General features: G+C 44.0%; 1 protein-coding gene and 1 long non-coding RNA gene across 17 annotated transcripts in view; one reads left to right on the top strand and one right to left on the bottom strand.

Moving 5' to 3' along the window:
• SORBS1 (sorbin and SH3 domain containing 1) overlaps positions 1-22412 on the bottom strand; it is a 376150-nt gene that overhangs the window by 172984 nt on the left and 180754 nt on the right. For 11 of the 13 annotated variants that reach the window (XR_003857785.1, XR_003857786.1, XR_003857788.1 and 8 more), the window contains exons 8-9: positions 12341-13117; positions 11443-11790 (exon numbers count right to left, since the gene is read on the bottom strand). Coding sequence is in view for 3 of the 13 variants with exons in the window: in XM_029609160.1 (XP_029465020.1) it covers positions 11443-11790; positions 12341-13117 (1125 nt within the window). In the remaining 10 variants the exon portion in view is untranslated. The remainder of the gene's footprint in view (positions 1-11442; positions 11791-12340; positions 13118-22412) is intronic. The other 2 variants (XR_003857789.1, XR_003857790.1) reach the window with 1 other exon arrangement.
• Positions 11480-22412, top strand: part of LOC115095471 — a 131158-nt gene continuing 120225 nt past the window's right edge. For all 4 annotated transcript variants that reach the window (XR_003857792.1, XR_003857794.1, XR_003857791.1 and 1 more), the window contains exon 1: positions 11480-11573. This is a non-coding gene — a long non-coding RNA (uncharacterized LOC115095471). The remainder of the gene's footprint in view (positions 11574-22412) is intronic.

The raw sequence follows: 22412 nt of genomic DNA, 5'->3' as shown, positions 1-22412 counted from the left end.
CTTACGAGAATTTACAACCTCACTCTGCGTGCTGACCCCCCGCCCAGTAAGAGGCAACATGAGGAGTGTGGCTTATTATGTTAATATACAAACCACCCACAAAAATGGGGATCTATGAGCCAGGTCCTGCGGATATTCTTTCCTGAAACTGGGAGATCCAGACACCAAGCAGACTATAATCAACTTGTGACCAATAGTGAATGGCCCAGAAAAACACTGATCTGTAAAACAAATCCTGCCATTGTCTTGCCACACTGCAGAGACGGCATGCTTGCACTTCCTCCCTCTCTCTCTCTCTGAGCTGGCCAGAGGCAAACAGCTAGCTCCCATGTCTAGCAGTTTCCAGGCAGGCGTAACATATAAAACATGCACAAGGAGCAGCAGGTAAACAGACAAAGAGAGACAAAACAACATAAAGGTGGTAAAATACAGAAAAATACAAACCTATCAAAACAAAATAAGAAATGAGCATAAATTAAGCATATCACAAGTTACAAATATAATTTAATAAACAAGACATAACATCTAGTTATTAAATTATATACAGTTTTGGCAATGATGAGATTAACTTTTCATTTCTAATGCATTCGTATTTCTTTTACTATTACTTAGGCCAATATTCAAAGGCATTTATTACTTTTTTTTGGGGGGGGGGGGGGGGGAGAAGAGGGATTAGCTGCCGGACCAGCCTCACTTCATCAGCCGATCTCCCCCCCCCCCCCAAATCACTGCTTAACTATCAGGCCGATGCAATATCGGCGCACGTTAAACGGGCGCTCATGATTGAACGCCCGCTCCCTCAACATGCGCCAATCCACCTCTCCGGAGTGCCGGATGCAATATGCAAATTGGCTGCCGCGGTAAAAAGGAGACGCCAGGGAAAATTGTGAGCCCCAGGTGCCTGCTGCCTCCTCGGCAGCAGGCACCTGGGGGAGGTGGCTGTCAGCCGGTTAGGATAAAGAACACTCATTAATTGAGGGTCCCCTTTCCTAACCTGATCGCTGGCACCCTATCTCATTTTTTTTTTTTTTTAGTTTCTCTAACTTAATATCACCACAATATTAAGTCGGAGGAAGTACAGAAAAGCAGTATTTTCTGTTTTTCTGTACTCTTTTTGGGCTCCTCCAAAATTAACGCCTACTCGGGGCAGGAGTTAATTTTGGCGAGTAAAAGTGTGTGTGTCGAGCGCACATTTTTGGAATCGGGGGGGGGGGGGGGGGGAGGGGATAGATAATAGCCTCATCAACAACATGCATTTACATGTGATGAGTGCTATTACCTACGTACGCGATTGGACACGCATTTTGGATGCACTAACCCCCGTTATGGATGCGCATCGAGCTGAGCGCTGCGGCCAGCGCACGGCATTGCATTGGCCTGTATATCTTTTGAACATAACTGGTTAAGTTAAAGTTATCGGGGAACACTTTCCCCGATAACTTTAAAACTTAACCAGCAATATTCAAAGACAGCTGGCTAGGCTTCAAAGTTATCTGTGTATGTACAGCTGGATAACTTTATTCACCAATATTCAGTGAGACAATTATCCCGCTGAATATCCCAGATAATGTATCCGGCTTACTTAAGCTGGATACGTTATCTTTTTCTTTTTAAATATTGGCCTTATTGTATTTATATTATTTCATCTCTGTCTATCTGCTGCTCCTCTTCCTGGTTTGATTTTTTAATCCTCTGTGAAAAACTGAAGACATGCAGCTCCCCTTCCAAACAGTTGTCAGCAGTTTCGGAAAACTCTTGCACGTACAGGGTAAGACTTCTCTGATGTTATATACGTAACTACGGATTACACCCAAACTCTTCACCTCAGCTGAAGCCAGATGAGACACTAAGAATGATGAAGGAAAGATTACACAGATTGCCAAAGTCTCTCTCAGTTGGCCTTCATGTTCCAGTCCCTCCTTTCTTACAAGCATACACAAACCTGTTAGAAATCCTTAACCTCGGGTTACAAAACCCCCCAAATTTTAGTCTCATGTCCCTGGCTGCCTCTTGCCTGGATGATGTCCTAGATTCCAGTGCTGCAGATGCAGTGGACACAGAGAAAGCAGATCCTCCTCCTCTTCCCACCCTCAGAAGCACTGCAGTGAACCAGTGCCACTGGTGCAGGGATTTTATCCTCTCCCCAACCTTAAGAGAAACAGTGACCAGTTACTTTGGCTTAAGCTTCAAGAGGCAACCCTAGAATCCTTTAACCCTGTGGTGGCAGGCCAGCACCCTGGGAGGAGGGAGGGTGGGCCGAGAAGGCCTCAGGCAGAGAAAATGAGGCAGGTGGCAAGGAGAGAGTGAGGAGAGGTGTTCGAGAGGGGCGAAAGAAGTCCGGGATCCAGTATTAACTTAAAAGGTATACAGAATGGGACAGGATCCCAAATAGAAACCCTGCACACTTCTGTAAACAGATACTCTCTATCAACAAAAACAGACCCAAGGATGAATGCAGAGTACTAAACCATTTTATCCGCAGACTATGGAGGTCTACATGGTTTAAATGGCAGGATGTCTGAGGAAACTCCTGAAGTGGGGAGAAGCTACTGTGGTCTTCCAAGTACTTTACGGGCAATGTTGAGATGGACCCTTACCAAATACAGAATAAGTGGTCAATTTTCAAAAACCCATCGAACTGGTAAGATAACCAGCTAATTTCATCTGGTGATTCATCTGGTTATTTTTAAGAAGAATTTCAGTCAAACTTAGCCAGCTAGGTTTTCAGCCGAAAATTTGTTTGAACTATTAGGAGTGCTGTGTGCATGGCTGGGATTGCCTGCCTAAACCTATCTGGTTAGCTGCTAGATAGCCAGCTAAATAAAGGCTAGGTGACTAAATATAGTCAGCTAAGTAAAGATAAATGTAGTTAGTTAAAGTCAGTTTTTTTGTTTGACTGGAGGCATCCAGCTAAATGTAACCGCTTAGCGCTGATAATCCGCACTGACTTTCTAAATTAAAAACCTGCCTTGGGAATGCCTCTCAAGCCACTCCTTTTCTGACGGGTTAAATTCGTGAATTTCAATGGACAAATTTAGCTGATTAGTAAGGAAACATTTTCAGAGTTATAGAATTAACCAGCTAACTTCCAAATATCTGGATAAATCTGACTAAAAAAAACAAAACATGCATAGTTAGATTTAGGGCAGCAATTTGTAGGATCTCACTTAGCCAGACAAATCTAACCGGTTGGTACTGATTATTATTCTAACCAGCTAAATTCAAAAACCCCCAACTAGGGCATGCCTCAACTGGCCCCTTTTTTGTTTTGTTAAATCTCTGTGGACAATTTTGTGCACACAACAGGAGGATTTTTAACCAGTTAAAAGACAGTTTTCAGCTGAGTAAATCTTCTGGGCAAGTGTCTATTCCATCAACCTCAGGTGAAATATTATTCCAGAGAAAGGCACGGAAACTGCACCCGACAACATAAAAGCTGTCATTACTGGGATCAGGCCTACTGAACTGAAGACAATTTGATTTTTTTCTTGGTTTTTGAACACAGAAAAGAGGTTAACCAAAAAAAGTTAAGAACATTAGAAATTGCCATACTGGGTCAGACCAAAGGTCCATCAAGCCCAGCATCCTGTTTCCAGTAGTGGAAAATCCAGGCTACAAGTCCTTGTCAAGTACCCAAAAACTAACTATATCCCACACTACTAATACTAGTAATAGAAGTGACTATTCTCTAAACCAACTTGATTAATAGCAGTTAATGGACTTCTCCTCCAAGAACTTATCCAAACCCAGCTACACTGACTGCACTAACCACATCCTCTGGCAACAAATTCCAGAGCTTAATTGTGCCTTGAGTGAAAAAGAACTTTCTCCGATTAGTTTTAAATGTGCTACTTGCTAACTTCATGGAATGCCCCCTGGCCTTCTATTATCTGAAAGTGTAAATAACCGAGTCACATCTACCCGTTCAAGACCTCTATTATATCCCCCCCCCCCCCCCCCCCAGCCGTCTCTTCTCCAAGCTCAACAGCCCTAACCTCTTTAGTCTTTCCTCATAGGGGAGCTGTTCCATCCCCTTTATCATTTTGGTCGCCTTTCTCTGTATCTTCTCCATCGCAATTATATCTTTTTTGAGATGCGGCGACCAGAATTGTACACAGTATTCAAGGTGCGGTCTTCACCATGGAGCGATACAGAGGCATTATGACATTTTCCATTTTATTCACCATTCCCTTCCTAGTAATTCCTAACATTATGTGGATGCTACAATTTGGTTTATTCAGAATTACTCTTATGTTACTCCCCTCAATGATCCTACTAAGGATTATCCTCCTTTGCGAAGAAGAGATCCCATGACAGTCAAATCCACTACCATCGAAACCTGAAGCTGCAAGACATACGGCCTACAACAGCATGCATGGAGTTAACTTGCCGATCTGAGGAATCAGTTTCCTGATCCTGTCAGGAGCCCCATAGTTCCTGAGGCAATCGGAGAAGTAAATAAGAGACACATGGATCATGAGAGCGAGCTCCATGCAGCTGCATGTGGGGAATTTAGAAGCAGCTGCCTAATGAGCCACATCTAGAAAGCTGCTAAATTCTGCAGTCAGCAGGCAGGGCCGGCGCATCCATTAGGCGAACTTCAGCAGTCGCCTAGGGTGTTGAGCCGTAGGGGGCGCTGAAGAGGAGCCACGTGGTGCCACAAGCGGGGCCTATCCCGCTCGCGGCAAAGAGAAACAGTCGGCACCGAAACAAGTGGGGGGGGGGGGTGCCGCAACCGGGGGGAGGGGGCAACACAAGGGTCGCCTAGGGCGCCCAATACCCTTGCACCGGCCCTGTCAGCAGGGACTAAGCTGAATTGGTAGGTGCTCACCCCTCCCCCAACAGTTCCTCAACCGAGATGTCTTGTAAACTTAAGCTGCTGTTTTCTACATTGGTTGTCCCCAGGCAGCTGGGAGAAAAAGGAACCAGGAACCGGTTTGGACTTTGCTGCTTGCCACTTTATCCTGTGCAGAGCTGGAACTACAATGCACGCTCCCTGAGAGATGTGACCACAACCAATTCTGCCTAGACAATAACCCCAGCCATGGCTTCATTTTATTTCATTCCATGAACATAGGATCCACTAGCTTGATTCATACGCTCCAGACGAAGCACAACCATTTTAATACTATCTGGACGTCCCAGAGGACTGTGAACTCATGAGTGTAGGCTTTGCCAGGTAACCTCCAAGTTGGCCTACTAGATCCCCTAGGGCAGAGTTTGTACCCTGCATAGCACGTACATAATTTTACAACATGCGCACTTTTAGCTGGATGAAAAAGAGGAATTCCTAGGGATGTGGTTAAGTCAGGGGAGCAAACTGCACATATGATATTGTATTTCCACATATACGAGAGTAATTTTGCCCCTGTTCCTCTACCCAGAGAAACAGCAGGTGAAAAATACATGAAAAGAAGTTGATTCAAGGACTGATCCCTTCTGGCACACCTCCAACGTCCCCTCCCCTCCTCTCCTTTTCGGAATGAATTCCATGTATCACTACCCTTTGTCGCCTCCCACTCAACCAGTTTCTAATCCAGGGCCCACACCAAGTGCGCTCAAGTTCATTTACAAGCCATCCCTGTGGAACTGTGTCAGAAGCCTTACTGAATTTCAAGTACACTACATCGCATTACAATGGTTCACCTCATACCTGGAGAGCAGACATTACAAAGTCAAAATTGGCAAGAACGAATATGAGCCCATCAAATTAACTCAAGGCATCCCACAAGGCTCCTCCTTTTCATCTAAGCTCTTCAATATATATATGCTACCTTTATGTAAACTCCTAACTGACCTAGGACTCCCCTTCTTCATATATGCTGACGACGTACAAATCCTCATACTCATCACTGACTCCATCACCAAATCCCTACATCTCTGGGACAACCACCTCACCTCCAACAAGCAACTTCTCAATCAAATGAACCTGGCACTAAATACCAACAAAACAGAACTCCCAACACCCCCCCCAAGCAAAACCCCTAATTGAACAAACGGTTAGAAATCTAGGTGTTACACTTGACAATGAGCTACACCTCCAAAAATTCATAAACTCAATTACTAAAGACTGCTTCTACAAACTCCACATGCTAAAAAAACTAAGACCTCCTCCTTCATCACAATGATTTCAGAACAACCCTCCAGGCACTCATCCTATCCAAAAAAGACTATTGCAATTCTTTACTCTTAGGACTCCCAGCAACCTCCATAAAACCCCTGCAAATGCTACAAAACGCCACCGCTAGAATCCTTACAAACACCAGAAGAAACGAACACATCACCCCCATACAAAAAAACCTTCACTGGCTCCCCATGCACCTCAGAATTAATTTCAAATGTCTCACTAGTTCACAAGACGCGATACAACCAAAACATAAACTGGTTCAACACCCCCTTCCACTTTCAACCCCCTCGAAGATCCACAAGCTCTGCCAGTAATGGCACTCTACCAATAACCTCTCCCAAACTAATACACCTATCCTCGACACGGAAACGTACTCTTTCCCTTACTGGTCCTACCATTTGGAACACAATGCCTCTAGAGCTAAGGCTTGAACCCAACACACAAAACTTCAAAAAAACAAAACAAAACTGAAAACCTGGCTCTTTAAGCAAGCCTACCAATAACTCTCTTCACACACCCTCACGCAGACTCTCAAACCCCCTTCCCCTCCGCAAACATGTTTCCCCGAGCCCTCGCTCACACCTCACAACTTGAGTACCTCTACAGTTACAACAATTAAAGTTATTTGTTCCTTGTGGTTTTTGATCCCTTATGTTCTCACCTCCTCTCGTCCTCAAACTACTCATTAGTTCAAATTGTTAAAACATAGTTGTTCAATTTGTTAAGATTTAACTTCCTTTCTTACTTCTAATTGTTATACTGTAAACCGATGTGATGTGCAAACGAATGTCGTTAAATAAATAAAAGAAATACATATCTAGTGCTCTCCCCTGATCCAACTTTCTGGTCACCCAATCAAACAAAAATGAACAGATTTGTTTGACAGGACCTACCTCTGATTAAATCATGCTGCTTGGGGTCTTGTAATCCAACTCTCCTCTGTTTTAGCAATGATTCCATTAATTTACTCATCACAGAAATAAGACTAACCGACCTGTAGTTCCCAGTCTCTTCCTTACTTCCATGTTTGTAATGATGAATCATATCCGCAAGTCTCCAATCCTCCGGATCTACTCCTGACTCTAAAGCAGCATTGAAATGGAAACCAACAGAAGGGCAAGGACTTCTCTAAGTTACCTTAAAACCACTGAATGAGGCCCCTAAAGCTAAGGCCCTTGATTCTTTTTTTAAGGAAAAATTCTCCTCCTAGCTTGAGTTTCTTTTACCACATCTGGGAATACAGAAATAGCTTGACCTTTAAAGGTGTTACTTTTAAGGGGAGTAAAAAGCCTTATTGTCCATTGTTTATCACTTTCTTAAACAAAAGTCTCCAGAAGGGTAGACCACATAATTGGTTCTGCCTCAGAAGTCTGTTCCAAGAAAGCAGGTAAATCTATACCAGAAAGATTCACCTGAGATTCAACTCCAGAAGACCTCGTTTGTATTAAGGTTTCCTTTTAAATGTGTACTTAACTTGTCTGGACCCAATTCAGTTAGAAGCTTTTCTTCAGAATCAGGCTGTTCTATTTAATTTGGTACTACTTCTCCATCAAGTTAGGCTGGCTTTTGAGTTTAGATGAGTGAATTTTCCTAAAGCTGTTTCCTATGATGTGGTCTTATCTGGTATTCATCAAGAATTGTTTTCTTTTTGTCCTTTGCTTTCATGTATTTAAATGATGATATAACAGTTTCTTAGGCAATATATTCTTGTAATGTAATTGTATTTCAGAAATTAAAAATAAAAACAAACAAAAAAACATCTAATAGTAATGGTAATATTTATTTATTTTTTACGATTCTGAGTATCCCTTACAGCCCCATTGCTTTATCTACTTTAAAGTTCAACTAGTTCCTCACACACATACACATTTTTTCTGAAAATCGATTTGAAGTATACCTCACTTCAAATCTTATTTGTGTCCATTTGCTGTGGTCCTACTCAGAGTTTCTTCTGTGAACACCAAACAAAAATGTTTGTTAAGTAATTTCACTTTTCCTTCTCAGTTTCTACATAGGCCTCCCTTCTCCTCCCACTCTCACAATGCCACTTTTGCACTTCCTCCTAAAACTATCTTAAAAAAAAAAAGTAATATCCCCCTATTTTACTGTTATTTGCATCTTTGCTCTCCTGACTACTTTCCCAGCTTCTCTCAGCTTTTCCAGATATTGTTACCAGTCTTCCTCGTTCTATGATCTTTTACAGTTTATGAATGCTAAACATTATCCTTGCCTTTTCAGCTACTTTAGAAAACTATAGCGGTCTCTTTTTACCTCTTTCTTTTATTTACTTTTCTAACAAAAAGGTTAGTTGCCCTTACAATATCACCTTTTAATTTTTACTGCTCTTCTACTTCCCCTAGATTTTCTCACCCATCTTACAAATCCTTGAGATATCCCCCCCATTTTAAGAAAGTTAGTTTTCCTGAAGTCTAGGACCCTGGTCTCAGAATGAACTATCACTCCCAGTGATCACTGCATCCCCAGACGATCATCCAATACAATATCAGAAACACCGTCCCCTTTGGTAAGCACGAGGTTCAGTAACAACCAGCAGATGGAACAGTTCTCCTTGTAAAGAATCCAGTATCTCCCTGCTTCTAGAAGACACTGCAGCTGGTATAACCCAATCAACATCCCGCAGACTGAAATCTCCTAGCAAAAGCACCTCTGATTATCCTCCATTAAATCTCTATCCATTTCTTCTGCCTGTGAAGGAGGTCTGTATTCACCAAAATAGATGGATTTCCCATTCCCTCTTACCTCGTAAGCCCTGCAAGCCTGTTGCTTTAGTATTTTTATTTCTATTTAGAACCAGTCCTCCATCTCCTTCTTCAAAGGTTTCCAGAGGATAGCTAAATTCTACGGTCATTGATCCAAGAAATCAAGACAAAGGTGTCTTTTGTTTTTAACTTCCCCCTTGGAAGGGCTTAAGCTGGTAAATTCATCAAGGAGGAATAGCAGATTATAAAACGGAGAGTGTGGATACAGCTCCCAAAAGATGTACTGTATGTGAGGTAGCACCATCAAAGAAGTTCATTTTTAGTAAAGTCTTTCTTTGAAACAATAATAGCATGCGTCATATGCGACTTGTATGTTAATAGCCGATTCCTGATCGCATTACCAGAAGGGCCCTGAAGTACAGCTTATCTATCCCTCTCCTCCCTGCTGAGAATCCCCCAACTCTGCCTACCACTGTTTTTAGGATGGGGATCTGCACACTGACAAATTCCCTTGTGCTCCCTTCCTCCTCTGATTTTCACACCTGAGCCAAACAGTTAAGAAACCAGCTACATGCAGTAAAACACAGAAAATTCAAACATAAAAAAAAAAATTGGATTGAATCTTCTACCCAAAGGCAGTAAGCTCTGCACTCCCATAAACCAAACTGATTTCTGTGGCAACACCAAACTACAATATCCAATAGATTTGGCATCTCCTTTCTCTCTCTTTTAAGCTCATGGAAGAGAAATTTAAAAAACATATCTACAGAACATTATAAAAAAAGTATAGAAAGAAATTCTTCTACCTCTATTTACCAGCTCTAGCCTTAGTCTGAGTAAAGGAGATCACATGACCAACATGAACTATTCTGGGTAACATAACAGACATGTTTCTAAGTTGTACTATTATTATTCAGGGTAACAAAATGGGGACGTCTCATGCATTACATGGGCAGATTTAAAACCATCTGCATAGTTGCAAGCTATGCAGGTGCTTTTAACGTGTGCCGTAAGCTAATTTTCAAAAGGGAAACTGCCTACGTTGAAAATTAGCAGATTCAAAGCACACTTTACAAAGCATCTGTGTATTTTGCACTAGTAAATAGAACATGTGCATTTGAAAGTCAAAGATATGCAAGCTATTTTCCTTCCTAAGCCCAAACATCCCTACAGGAATGCCTTTTTTTCCCATGGCTAAAAGTATGCATACTATGGTACCTGCATGGACTTTTAGCTGAATTTCAGGAAGGCACATTTTCAGTCATACCATTTTACACAGGTAAATGCCTTTGAAAATATGCCTTCCTAGACTGGCACTGGTATAGTCAAAGTAACAAGCACACGTCTCCCACGACTAGATGACTGACCTTGTTAACAAGATAACATATGAGCAAGTCTCAAGGATTAGATAATTAATCTCAGCATCAGAATAACTTCTCAGTCTCTTTTTGGCTGTGATCAGATGAAGGAGTGTGTTAGAAGTTGAGAATGGTCCGATGGCATTTTGGTTGATACTAAGAAAATACAGGATATGGCGGGATTAATGCCCTACTACTACCTGTCCCCACTGGGGACACAAAACTGGACACCTGCCAAACTGGGAGGTTTAAACATGACCATAACACACAGTAGATATCATCAGGTAAAGACCAGTTGGCCCATCCAGTATGCCCAGCTAATTTAGTCTACACTGCTAACTGTATATCCCAGCTGCAGAAGCTTTACCACTTATAGGATATTCCTTATCCAAGTTAGCTTTTGTGGTCTTTCTCTTTGGTTCTCTATCATCTTGAGTAGATGAGCAGACAAGCTACTATACTTAATCTAACTCCCAGTGCGCCCCCCCGCAATGCCTTACCACCAAGCTTTGCAACAATCTGAACAGCGACCAAAATTAGTTCGGCTGTTGCCCGAACATCCAGCTGCCAAGGTCTTCAGAGTCTTCTTGGATGGTACCAGGCCGTCATCAACCTGGGTGGTTTCTAGGGAGTTGTAGCCTTGTCGTTCCAACCCAGCTACCCTGTGGCCAGTGCCTCAGGGATCTAATAAACAACACTGGTATTTAGGGTAACAAACATCAGCATGCTTCAGGGATTAGATGGCATTAGAGTAACAAACAAGGGCATGTCTGGAGGATTAGATAATTGGCAATGGTATTACTACATGCAGGAAACATGGGGCCAGTCTCAGGGATCAGATGACCGGATCTGGTGTTAGTCAAAGTAGCAAACAGGCATTTCTCAAGGATATGACAGCTAGCATTGGTACTAAGTGCAAAAAAAAACGCAGGCATCTCTCGGAGATCAGATGATCAGCATAAACAACAGGGGCAGAGGTTTTTTTTTATTCACATTTACTGAGGCAAATAGTCGTTGAGATTTAAAACAGAGAAGACCAGGAAAAGACAGGCTTGTCTGTGGAGATTAATGGGCAAGCAACAGGGGAGAAATGCAGAGGGCATGCATTAAGCTGGGGGCTGTCACTTTCATGCTAGTAGCAAGCGGTCCCCAACTGGTAAGTTAGCTGCCAGGAATGAGAGCAGTTTTAAGTGGGGCAGATAAATCACAGGAAGCTGGGAAGGTGCTGGCAGCTTACTGTGAGTGAGGTGTCCGCAGTCCTCTCGGGTTCCCAAGCTCTCTGGAACACTTCTGGAATTGGAGGGACCGGTGGAGGAAGCAGAGGCGGCGATGACAATGGCGGCGGAGGACGGGTGGAGAATGAGTCAGGTGAGGCTGGAGGATGGTGGTGAGCTCCCTGCTGCAGATGAGGGGGGATAAAGTCGTCGAGAGTAGGAAAAGTCAGGGGCGAGGCGGTGGGATCTGTGCCAGCAGGTACAAGAGGCGGTGGAGGGCTGCTGGAGGTGCCTTCTTGCTCTCGCTCAGTGTTAAAGTGGTGGAGTGGAACTATTATGACCTCAGGCAGGGCTGGGCTGGAAGCAGGCTCCTGTGGGAGACAAGGTGGTTGTTACGCAAAAGGGATCACTGAATGCTGGACAGCAGTACATTTGTGATACGTCAGCACCGGAGTGCAACCCATCTGTGCATCTCCCAGCAAGACCTGGGCATTTATACCCCCTCTGCACTAAAGCATCGCACGAGACAAAAAGAAGCAACAGGAAAAAACAAAACTACCCATCTCTCTCCTATTTCTCCCCCACTTCACTCATCTGCGTAGGATTCAGATCTCTGTAATGCGTCATCAGAGAGAGAGCACAGTTTCCTCCCTAGTGCTCCACCAGCCCGAGTCAATTGCTGGGACAGCTCTCTGCAGATGTACCAGTGAAAGCCTCCGGTACAGCACAGGAGCAGATGCAGGCTCTGTACCACTCCTGCCAGGAAAAGAGAGGCCCGCTGGAGAGAAGGGGGGTCAGAGCTGCAAACATTTATTCATAGGCAAAGAAAAAAAGGAAAGAGGGAAGGTTGCAACACCATAGTAAAGACATTCAGAGAACCATCAGAATCACTATAAGGAAAGTGAGGATGAAAACGTGTACCATGCTGTGTCTCTTGGCTGGACGCCTCTGCCGGGCCGGACAGGATGAATCCTTCGCCGTCATTGGCTTAGAATCAGCAGCTGTACATTGGGGATCTAGCACTCTGCGGCCCATGTCTTGATGGACTGGATACCGGGTCCAAAAAGTGTCTGTGTCATCACAGCTAATCGTATCTTTCCCGGGGACGCTGCTAAAGAATGGTCTGGGAGGGACAGGCAGAGGAGCAGGAGGAGGCTTCCTGCATTCTGTTATGGAGGAAATAATATCTGTGCCTGGTGCTTTAGTTACATCAGCTTCCAAATCAGCCACCTCTCCCTCACCGTGTGCAACGCCTGTGGAATTCTCAGCTGCAGATGAGCCAGTGCTGTTAGCCAGGGAAGCTATATATAAGCTGCTGACCTTTCTCTCGCTGCCAGTCTCATGACTGGCATTCCTTCCAGTATTACTGCAACTGGGGATAGCAGGCTCCTCGGGCCTCAATGCTTTTGGCACGGAGGACCGAGGAGCAAGGGGTGAGTGTGCAGCATGTGCCGAGGCCTGGGGACGTTGGCTGCCCGGTGCATTAGAATACCTGGTGGAGATGGCGGGAGGTTCCATGGTAATCAAAGGTGCTGGGTGTGAATCTTTCCTAGCACTCGGTGGCATGGACTGTGTATAAGGCTTGGGGGCACTGAGGTACACCCCATCCAAGATCGGCACTGGTACTAGCTGAGATGCACTGGGGTTAGTAGGAGGGTGCCATGCAAAGCTCCTATCTCTAGAAGGGGGAGGGCGAGTCTTTTTGGTGAGATTCAAGACATAAAACAAAAACAAACAAAATAAATATATGGTCAGCATATGAAGGAACAAAATAAAAATCCAGAGTACTTCACACTTCTGTTATCTGGTTTTAAAATGAAAGCAACTTATCACTTTGACGTGCCATGTCATGTGACTTATAGGTTCTTACGTGTGGCTTCCTCCTCCAGTTCTCAGCAGGGAAGCGACCTGACCCCGATGGGTTATTTCAGAGCATATATCTTCCATAATCTGCACACCATTCTGCTCCAGAAATCATTCATGCAAAATGGATTTTGCTGAAAACCATAATCCAACCCTTGGAAATTTTCCATTGCTCCTTATAGATCGGTTTTCTGAATTGTTGTGACTCTCTGACAGGGCACTGGGTTAAGTTTCAATTATTATTATTAACTTGCTATATATCTGGCATCCTACCCAGTGCACTGCCAAACAAAGGAGGTAGAAGAGGAACAGGATAGTACATAATTAAAGGAAACATGGGCCAAGGATGCAAGGAACACAAAACTAAACTAGAGAATTAAGGAAAAGGCAGTTTGGCTTTTGAATCTGGACCTCAAGACCAGCGAGAGACCCTGGAGCTGTGAGTGTGATTGCCAACAGGCTCAAGAACTGTTGCCTTCGAGTTGGATCCCATGTACACTTTACCTTGAAACAGTTTAGAGCGCTGCCATCAAAACCAACCTGAGAAAATAATGCAAAAATTACACTTTCTGGATCTCACACTACAGACTTTTCACCAACATGGGGGCATCTGATCCTGTGATTTCTCAATCCTAAATGCATGATTTTTTTTTTTTTTAATTAAAGTTTAGTTGCCATACCTCTGACCATTTTTCCAAAGTTTTTGTATAAATAAACAAAACAATATTAAGGAAACACCAGGGTGAGAGAAAGAAAAAAAAATCCCCTCCCATGTTAATTAGACCTCAAAGGGAGAGGCCTTAAATTTAGCAACATAGCTTTGCTGCTGTGCCGGTGCATGCAACTTGCTCCTGCTCCTTTGCAGGAGCAAAAGATTCGTTTAAAAAATTAGGGGTAGTTAGGATAGGGATAGGTGGAGGGCAGGATAGGGGGAGAGGAAGGGAGGTTAGGATAGGGGGTTGGGAAGTTCCCTCCCAGTCCGCTCCTTAATTGGAGCGGACTGGGAGGGAACTAGGGAAGGCCCCGATGCGTCGCCATGCGTATTTGCAAATTTATACCCCCCCTTGCGCGCGCCAACCCAAAATGTTATAACATGCGCCCTGACGCATGTGCATGTTATAAAATCATGCGTCCATGTGTGCGTACGTTTTGAAAATCTATCCCTAAGAGCCAAACATGTTAAACTCTATGGAACAGACAAATTGGTAGTCTTAGCTCTTAGCTCTGGCTTGCAAAAAAAAGAATCAAACTGATCGGGCTCATGGAACATATATTTCTCATCCTCCAACCTTTTTTCCCATTTGCAAGCAAACCTAAAGCACAAAGGTGGCTCCTAGGGAAACCACCTCAAAAACATTTCTAAGGTTCAACATTTATTCAGTTCAAAAGCAAAAGCCACAAGCAACACAACCCTAGTGGTTGCCTCTGACTGCAAGTTTCGCAAAAAAGGTTGCAAGATCTCAGTTGTCTGCAGACAGTTCAGATCTGCCAGGAACATCCAATGCTGGGACACGTCTACAGCTTACAGGTAAATCCCAAACTCTGGCAACTGGTGGTAGAGAGTCCAAGGGAACCTTCAAATGTCTATTTATCTACAGGTGCCATGAAAGGAGATACTGGAAAATTTAACAAAGGTTACAACTCTCACACTGATTATGTAAAAACTGTAATTTATGAGGCACCCTATTCTTATCTTTTAACTAAGGCTTCTTCACATCCCTGCATTTCCTAAATCTAATTTTCAAAGTGCACCAATTTCACACCCTGGTCCTCCCACCACCAGTGCCTGGAATTTGCTGGAGTACGCAGTTTGGAAAGATAATAAAATAATATCAGTTTTTAAGTTTTTAAAGTCATCTTTCAAAGGATGCCAAAGGATCCAAACCTGCCCTAGGGGACCCCCCAGCCAGTCAGGTTTTCAGGATATCCACAATAAAGGTGCATGAGATAAAAATCTGCAGGCTATGGAGGCATGGCATGCAAATTTATCGTATGCATATTCATTGTGGATATCCTGAAAACCCAACTGGCAGGACAGGTTTGGGAACCAGTAATCTAGGCAACTAACTTTTGTTGAGAGGGCAGACATTTTTTACTTTGGAAAATGTAGCCATCTAATTTCCACGGGCCCCGATGTGGAAGACATAAGTAAAGAATGTCCACTCAACTTCAGCACATTTTCTTTACTCATACACTGAAAAACAAAAAAAAGCCTTAACTCCCAATGTAGTAAGATAATGGTATGTAATGTATTGGGAGTTTGCCCATTAGGGTAACACTAGCTTCAGAAACATTACTCCATCTCTGACTAGGAGTTAAATCTTCAGCATTAAGAAAACACGTGTTAAGCATTAGGGGGTAATATCGAATGCCTTGATTAGCATGGGATTTCCGTGGAGAAGTGCTACTTTGTGCACACAAAACTCCTTGTGAAATCAGGAGTAAACTCCATGCATAAAACTGTGCACCCAACCGCATGTTAGCATGTGGCCCCCCAAGGTGCACCTAACAATAGGCTGATACAGTACCTGCCATTGGACACACGTTTTCCCTTACCCCTTAGTCAGTAAGGGGCGGAAACGCGCGTCCAACCCACGGCACCTAATAGCGCCCTCAACATGCAAATGCATGATGGTCCTATTAGGTATGCCCTCGCGATACAGAAAGTAAAATGTACAGCCAAGCCGCACATTTTACTTTCAGAAATTAGCGCCTACCCAAAGGTAGGCGCTAATCATGGCGATATTAAGTCTGAGGTCCCGAAGGGTAAAAAAAAAGAAAAAAAAAATGTTTTTAAATGGGCCAGCGGCTGTCGGGCCGAAAACCGGACACTCAATTTTGCCAGCGTCCGGTTTCCGAGCCCGTGGCTGTCAACGGGCTCGAGAACCGATGCCGGCAAAATTGAGCATCGGCTGTCAAACCCGCTGACAGCCGCCGCGCTGGGTCAAAAGGAGGCGCTAGGGACGCGCTAGTGTCCCTAGCGCCTCCTTTTCCCTGTTTCTACCGCACCACCTAATTTAAATACAGAATCACGCGCCGGGAGAGCGGGTGTTCGTCTGCTCTCCCGCGGACTTTACTGAATCGGCCCGTTAGGAGGCTAGATCTTTTGAAAATGCACCCTCCTGCTTTGATTAAACCTATCATTCAGCATCCGAAAACTCCAGAGGTAAAGGAATTAGAAGGCAGTAGTATGTCTATTCTGCTTGCAATTCAAGCAGCCAGTTTGTAAAGATAATGTGGAGGGTAGGACAGGAGGGACAGAATCGACAAAAGCGGTTCAGAACACACTACCACAGCCTAACAAACATCCTGAGGGGATCCCCATAAACAGCAATGGAAGTGATTCTCAACAGGTGAGGAAGGATTTCAGGTCCTCAAGCCTAGCGCATCAGATTGACAATGGCTTGCAATAGGGATACAGTGAATAAGAAGTGGTTACAAGGGCTATCAGCCCTAGGATAATTAAGGAATTTTCTAGAGGGGAAAACAGGAATACATTTCCAAAACCAAAGATGACTTGTTTTGCTTTTAAAATCAAGGCAACTGAACTATGCCAGCAAACAGCTGTTTTCTGCAGTTCAAGAACCAAAGAAGAACTCATAAGACTTCTGGATTTCAGCTTTGTTCCTCTATCAGAAGGTACTATTTGCCTCATGTGATTTTGGACTACAATATGATCCTTTTTTAATCCAGAATGTGTCCCATATGTGCTGATAGGTCCACAAAATGAGTATGGAATCTGAAAGTAGATCGTGTTTACAAAATTCAGCTGTTTCTGATGAGACCCTATTTGAACAGCTGAATAATACCAGAAACAATGAGCTGAAGAGAAAACAGAAAGTCAGGTCCATTAAGAGTAAGGTCACCAGAGTTAATGCAATACAAGGCACTGCCCTGAAAGCCCGCAAAAGACAAACCAAATCAGAAGACTATTCTGATTAAGGACAAAGAGCTGAAAGAAAGTATGGAGGAATATTGGCCCAAGATTGATACATGATACAAAATTATTCAAAATAGTTAAATCACAAGCAGACTGTGATAAATTACAGGAGGACCTTGCGAAACTGGAAGACTGGGCATCCAAATGGCAGATGAAATTTAATGTGGACAAGTGCAAGGTGTTGCATATAGGGAAAAATAACCCTTGCTATAGTTACACAACGTTAGGTTCCATATTAGGAGCTACCACCCAGGAAAGAGATCAAGACGTCATAGTGGATAATAATTTGAAATCGTCGGCTCAGTGTGCTGCAGCAGTCAAAAAAGCAAACAGAATGTTAGGAATTATTAAGAAGGGAATGGTTAATAAAACAGAAAATGTCATAATGCCTCTATCGCTCCATGGCGACACCGCACCTTGAATACTGTGTACAATTCTGGCCGCTGCAGCTCAAAAAAGATATAGTTGCGATGAAGAAGGTACAGAGAAGGGCAACCAAAATGATAAAGGGGATGGAACAGCTCCCCTATGAGGAAAGGCTGAAGAGGTTAGGGCTGTTCAGCTTGGAGAAGAGAGGGCTGAGGGGGGATATGATAGAGGTCTTTAAGATCATGAGAGGTCTTGAGCGAATAGATGTGAATCAGTTATTTACACTTTCAGATAATAGAAGGACTAGGTGGCACTCCATGAAGTTAGCAAGTAGCACATTTAAGACCAATCAGAGAAGATTCTTTTTTACTGAACGCACAATTGAGCTCTGGAATTTGTTACCAGAGGATGTCGTTAGTGCAGTTAGTGTAGCTGGGTTTAAAATAGGTTTGGATACGTTCTTGGAGGAGAAGTCCATTAACTACTATTAATCAAGTTGACTTAGGGAATGGCCTCTGCTATTACTGGCATTAGTAGCATTAGTCCTGGGGGAATTCTGCACTACACAGAATTCTCACCTGCGCAGAATTTCCATGCTGTGGAGCGCATCCCATGTGTGCCGTGGGACGCACTCTGTTCACAGCGAAGATGAAGGCCCTGGTGCGCCGTTCACGGTGAAGACGGATGGCCCCTGTGTGCCGTGAATGGAGTGCGCTCCGCTCACGGCGAAGAAAGAAGGCCCCCGTGTGCAGCGAACGGAGTGTGCTACGCTGATGGCGAAGATGGAAGGCCCTGGTGAGAGAGAATGTGTGTGTGTGTGTGTGTGTGTGTGTGTGTGAGAGAGGGGGGAGGAGAGAGTGAGATAGAGCAGGATGGTGTGACAGAGAGCATGGGAAGTAAGGGGGATGCTTGAGTGTGTTTCAGAGAGAGGGAGCCTATATGAGGGGAGGAGGTGTGGGGGAGAGGAAGGTGAGAGAGAGCACGGGAGGAAAGTGGGGGGCGAATGCTTGAATGTGGGTTTCAGAGAGAGGGAGCCTATATGAGGAGATTGTGAAGGAGTGTGTGTGTGTGTGTGTGTGTGCCTTTATGAGGGTGTGTGTATGTGTATTAGAGAGAGAGGGAGCATGTGTGTAAGAGAGGAAGGGACAGAGGGAGTCTGTGTGAGGGGCAGTACCGAGAACGGGGTCAAACTCTGGGACTGGCTATAGAGAGGAAGGGGTTGAGCCTAGAGGTGGAGGGGAGAGATACTGGCAGGTGGAGGAGTTGGGGCCTGAGAGGGCAAAGTGGCCAGGGGAGTAGGGAGAACGGGTGGAAGGGACACTCTTACAGTGAATTTCTAGGGAAATTCTGCTCAAAATATTTAAAATTCTGCATCTTTAAGTAATAACTTTTTTTGTATTAATTTAAAATGTAATTACTTAAAAAGACGGTCATGTAAATTCTGTTATTTTGACCAATCTAAAGTTTGCAGAATTTTAAGTTTTTGTGCGCAGAATTTTAAATTATTTTGCACAGAATTCCCCCAGGAGTAGTAGCATGGGATCTTCTTAGTGTTTGGGTAATTGCCAGGTTCTTGTGGCCTGGTTTGGCCTCTTTTGGAAACAGGATGCTGGGCTTGATGGACCCTGGTCTGACCCAGCATGGCAATTTCTTATGTTCTTGTAAACAGGCAAGAAAAAGGAGACAAATTTCTAGATATATGGACATCTCTCCTAAAGGCTTTTGGGAGACTACAATATAAGGCAAAGAATTAGACAGGATTAAAATTTCTTTGAATACATCATTTGAATTATGGACAGCTCTCAATAGCTTCTAATGTGTACTAAAACTGAGACCTCTCAAACTACTTATATGACATGGGCAGGTGAATCTTTTTTTTTTTTTTTTTTACTGTTTTTTTTGTAACATCTACCTCCACAGTTGACATTTAGGTAGTAAGCATTCATTTACACCGAATACATGAAAACAAATCAAAAGTGTATGTAACCGTTAGCGGGGTGTTTAGACCCAAAGGGCACACAAACATTTATTTTTCTTCAGGGGTAGCAAATTCCACCCTATGCTTGACTCTAAATCCTGGAGGATTCCTTTTTATTGGGGGTAAGCTCTCGCTTTTGGCCCAGACGATGCTATGCTGCTCCCAGCGGGTGCATCTCATGAGATGAGAGGCTGTGATAAATCAGACAGGACCAGGATCTGGGTGTTAAAATAAAGTTTACTGATTTAAAGTCATTAAGTCCATTGCCCAGAAGAGTGAATTTACATGTAATTGGCGGTAGGTGAATAAGTTTCCTCTCCAGGCAGGTGTCTTATTCAGACCCCTGGGTAGAGCGCTCCCAATGTGACAATTAATGCACAAAGCATTGCCCGGGAATCGTAGTGGAGGGGACCCCCGACTTCACAGTAAAACAGTCCTACCTTACTCTGTCTCCTTTTTGGACACCCAGCCCGTCCTGGGGTCCCTTAGTTGTGGAGATCCGGTTGGGGTCTCCCAATCTTGTTCTTCCATCCTTGATTAGTTGATATTTCGGGGGGGGGGGGGGGGGGAACGGATGACTTCTTGTGGGGAAAAGTCGAGTGGAATCAGGATACCTCAGCACTGCAATCCCAGTTGGGGGGGGGGGGGGGGGGGGAATCCAAAAACCTCCCCAAGTCTGTTCAAGTCCAAAAAATCCTTCAAATGTTAAACTGGATCCATCTTCTGCCCTCACTCTCTCTCGCAGTAGGATCCATCACTGGTGCTTGCCCACCTAGGGTTTAGAGGAGGCTCACAGGTCTTTGGTCCCCTGGTGAGGGCCCTTTTGCCCTAAAAGGGTATCAGATGTAAAAATCCCTCTCTTCTGTAAATTAATAGGAGAAGGACCCTCTGGCGGGGGAGTTCACCAATGAAGTGTCACTTCCAACAGAAACTCCGTCTGGGCGAAGCTGGAAGGCCTCATCCTTACTGTTCAAAGGCTTCCTCAAATTGATCTCAAAGTGTCCTAAAATGGCTGGGCTAAGTAGTGTTTAAGTATCCAATCCAGAACTTACAGGTGGGAATGGATGACTCATGATATTTAGGTCTTCCACACAGGGACAGTGACATCTGGTGGCCAGACTGGGGGGAGGTTCTGCCACACACAGGTGGAAATCTGAGGATCAAGGAGAAGACATGAGAGAAATCTGAAACCCACCTATATACTGGGCTCATATCTTATGTAGCCCGTTTTTGCCCCCAGATCTCATCATAATTGTTAGCTTTCCCCCTTAAAGAATATGTGATCTTTTCAATTAGAGCAAGCTTGAACAACTGATTCTTCCACTGAGCCAGAATAGGCGTGCTTTTTCAATACAAAGTGATGGTATGTCTAGCAGCATGGATTCCCTGTAAATTGCCAGGTACTGAAAAGGAATTAGATTGGTTTTTGTGGTTTGGGATTTTTTTTTTTTTTTGCTGAACTTGGTTTTGATGTACAGGTAAGTATTGGCTGCTGCCAAGCTAATAGCGGGTGAATGAGTTGTGACCTATATGATCATTTTATGTTGTACACATTATATTTTTCTTATTTGAAAATCTAATAAAGTTAAATTACAAAAGGAATCTTGGAAGGCTGTTGACAGTGAAAAAAAAAGAACCAAATATCAAATAACCAATTACAATACAATGGTATGACAGACAGAGCCAAACCACTAAAGCAAGGCCTACCTGGGGAAACTGAGGTGAGCAGGATTGTCACCCGGCTAAACAGTGCCCTGAGTGGTCATGGGAAGGAGGGAGCTGCCTTTGATGTCAATGCCAGCCTGAGGAGGTGGTCCTATCTGATGATGCCATCAGTGGGGAGGGGGGCATTGTATCCTCTGATGACACAACCCCCTTCTTAATATGTGGTCGCACCAGAGTGGCCGAGCAGGAATTTACTTTGGCTGCCATCACAGTGACAGACATGGTAGCAGCGTGTTGCCCAGGGCAGCTGCCCATCTCTCGCCTTTCCCTTCTGACAGCCCTGCAGGTGAGACGATAAAGTCAAGGCTCCCTACAGTGTCAAAAAAAAAAATGAACCGAGTAGAATATGTGATCACTGTTAGAAATGCAGGGCTGCAGATCACTACCCTTATGAGAGAAACAGATGGCAGGCATCAAGGCATGCAGGAAACAGAGAAAGATCACACCCGTGGAACAGGAAATGGCCAACAAGTGACCCAAAATCCCAACAAAGAAACTGCAATAGAAAGAAAGCAAGCCAAAAAGACTGAAATGAAAGCTACATCTAAGCTGCTCTGGAGGGATTATATTTGTCACCTTTGAACCACCCAACATTCACAAGTGACCAATCCACCTATTTGCTAAGGTGTATTATTGCATAACACACGTGAAGTGCTGAATTTGGTGCTCAACATATTAACATGCATTATCAATAGTGTCCCCAGACCCTCCTTTACCTACGTGCACTTTCAGGTCTATCTGGCAGAAACGATGCCCGATCACTCCTGCCCCACCAGCACCAAAATTCAAAATGGTGCCAGCGACCTGCAGCTCCACTTTGCTCCATACAGCACATTTTGGCATTGGCAGGTCTCCTGCCCAATAGATCTAAGGATCTCTTCTGAATGGGCAAGAATTCCAGTTCCCTTATAAGACACAATAGCGCAAGTTCGCACTGTTTCAGAAAGCTGTTATAAAGAACATTTTCCAAGTGTTCCACTTGGGGGGGGGGGGGGGGGATCAGAGACCTCCTTGGTCCTGATAATAAACTGGAGCTCAAGAAGGCCAACAGAATGATTTTTCCTTAATATGGTGGATAGGTGGTCACTTTCAGAATGAAGTAACAGTAATACATTAAC

Source organism: Rhinatrema bivittatum, chromosome 7 (assembly GCF_901001135.1).
Source record: "Rhinatrema bivittatum chromosome 7, aRhiBiv1.1, whole genome shotgun sequence".
In the NCBI taxonomy this organism is placed as follows: domain Eukaryota; kingdom Metazoa; phylum Chordata; class Amphibia; order Gymnophiona; family Rhinatrematidae; genus Rhinatrema; species Rhinatrema bivittatum.
This window is presented reverse-complemented; position numbering and strand designations above follow the sequence as displayed.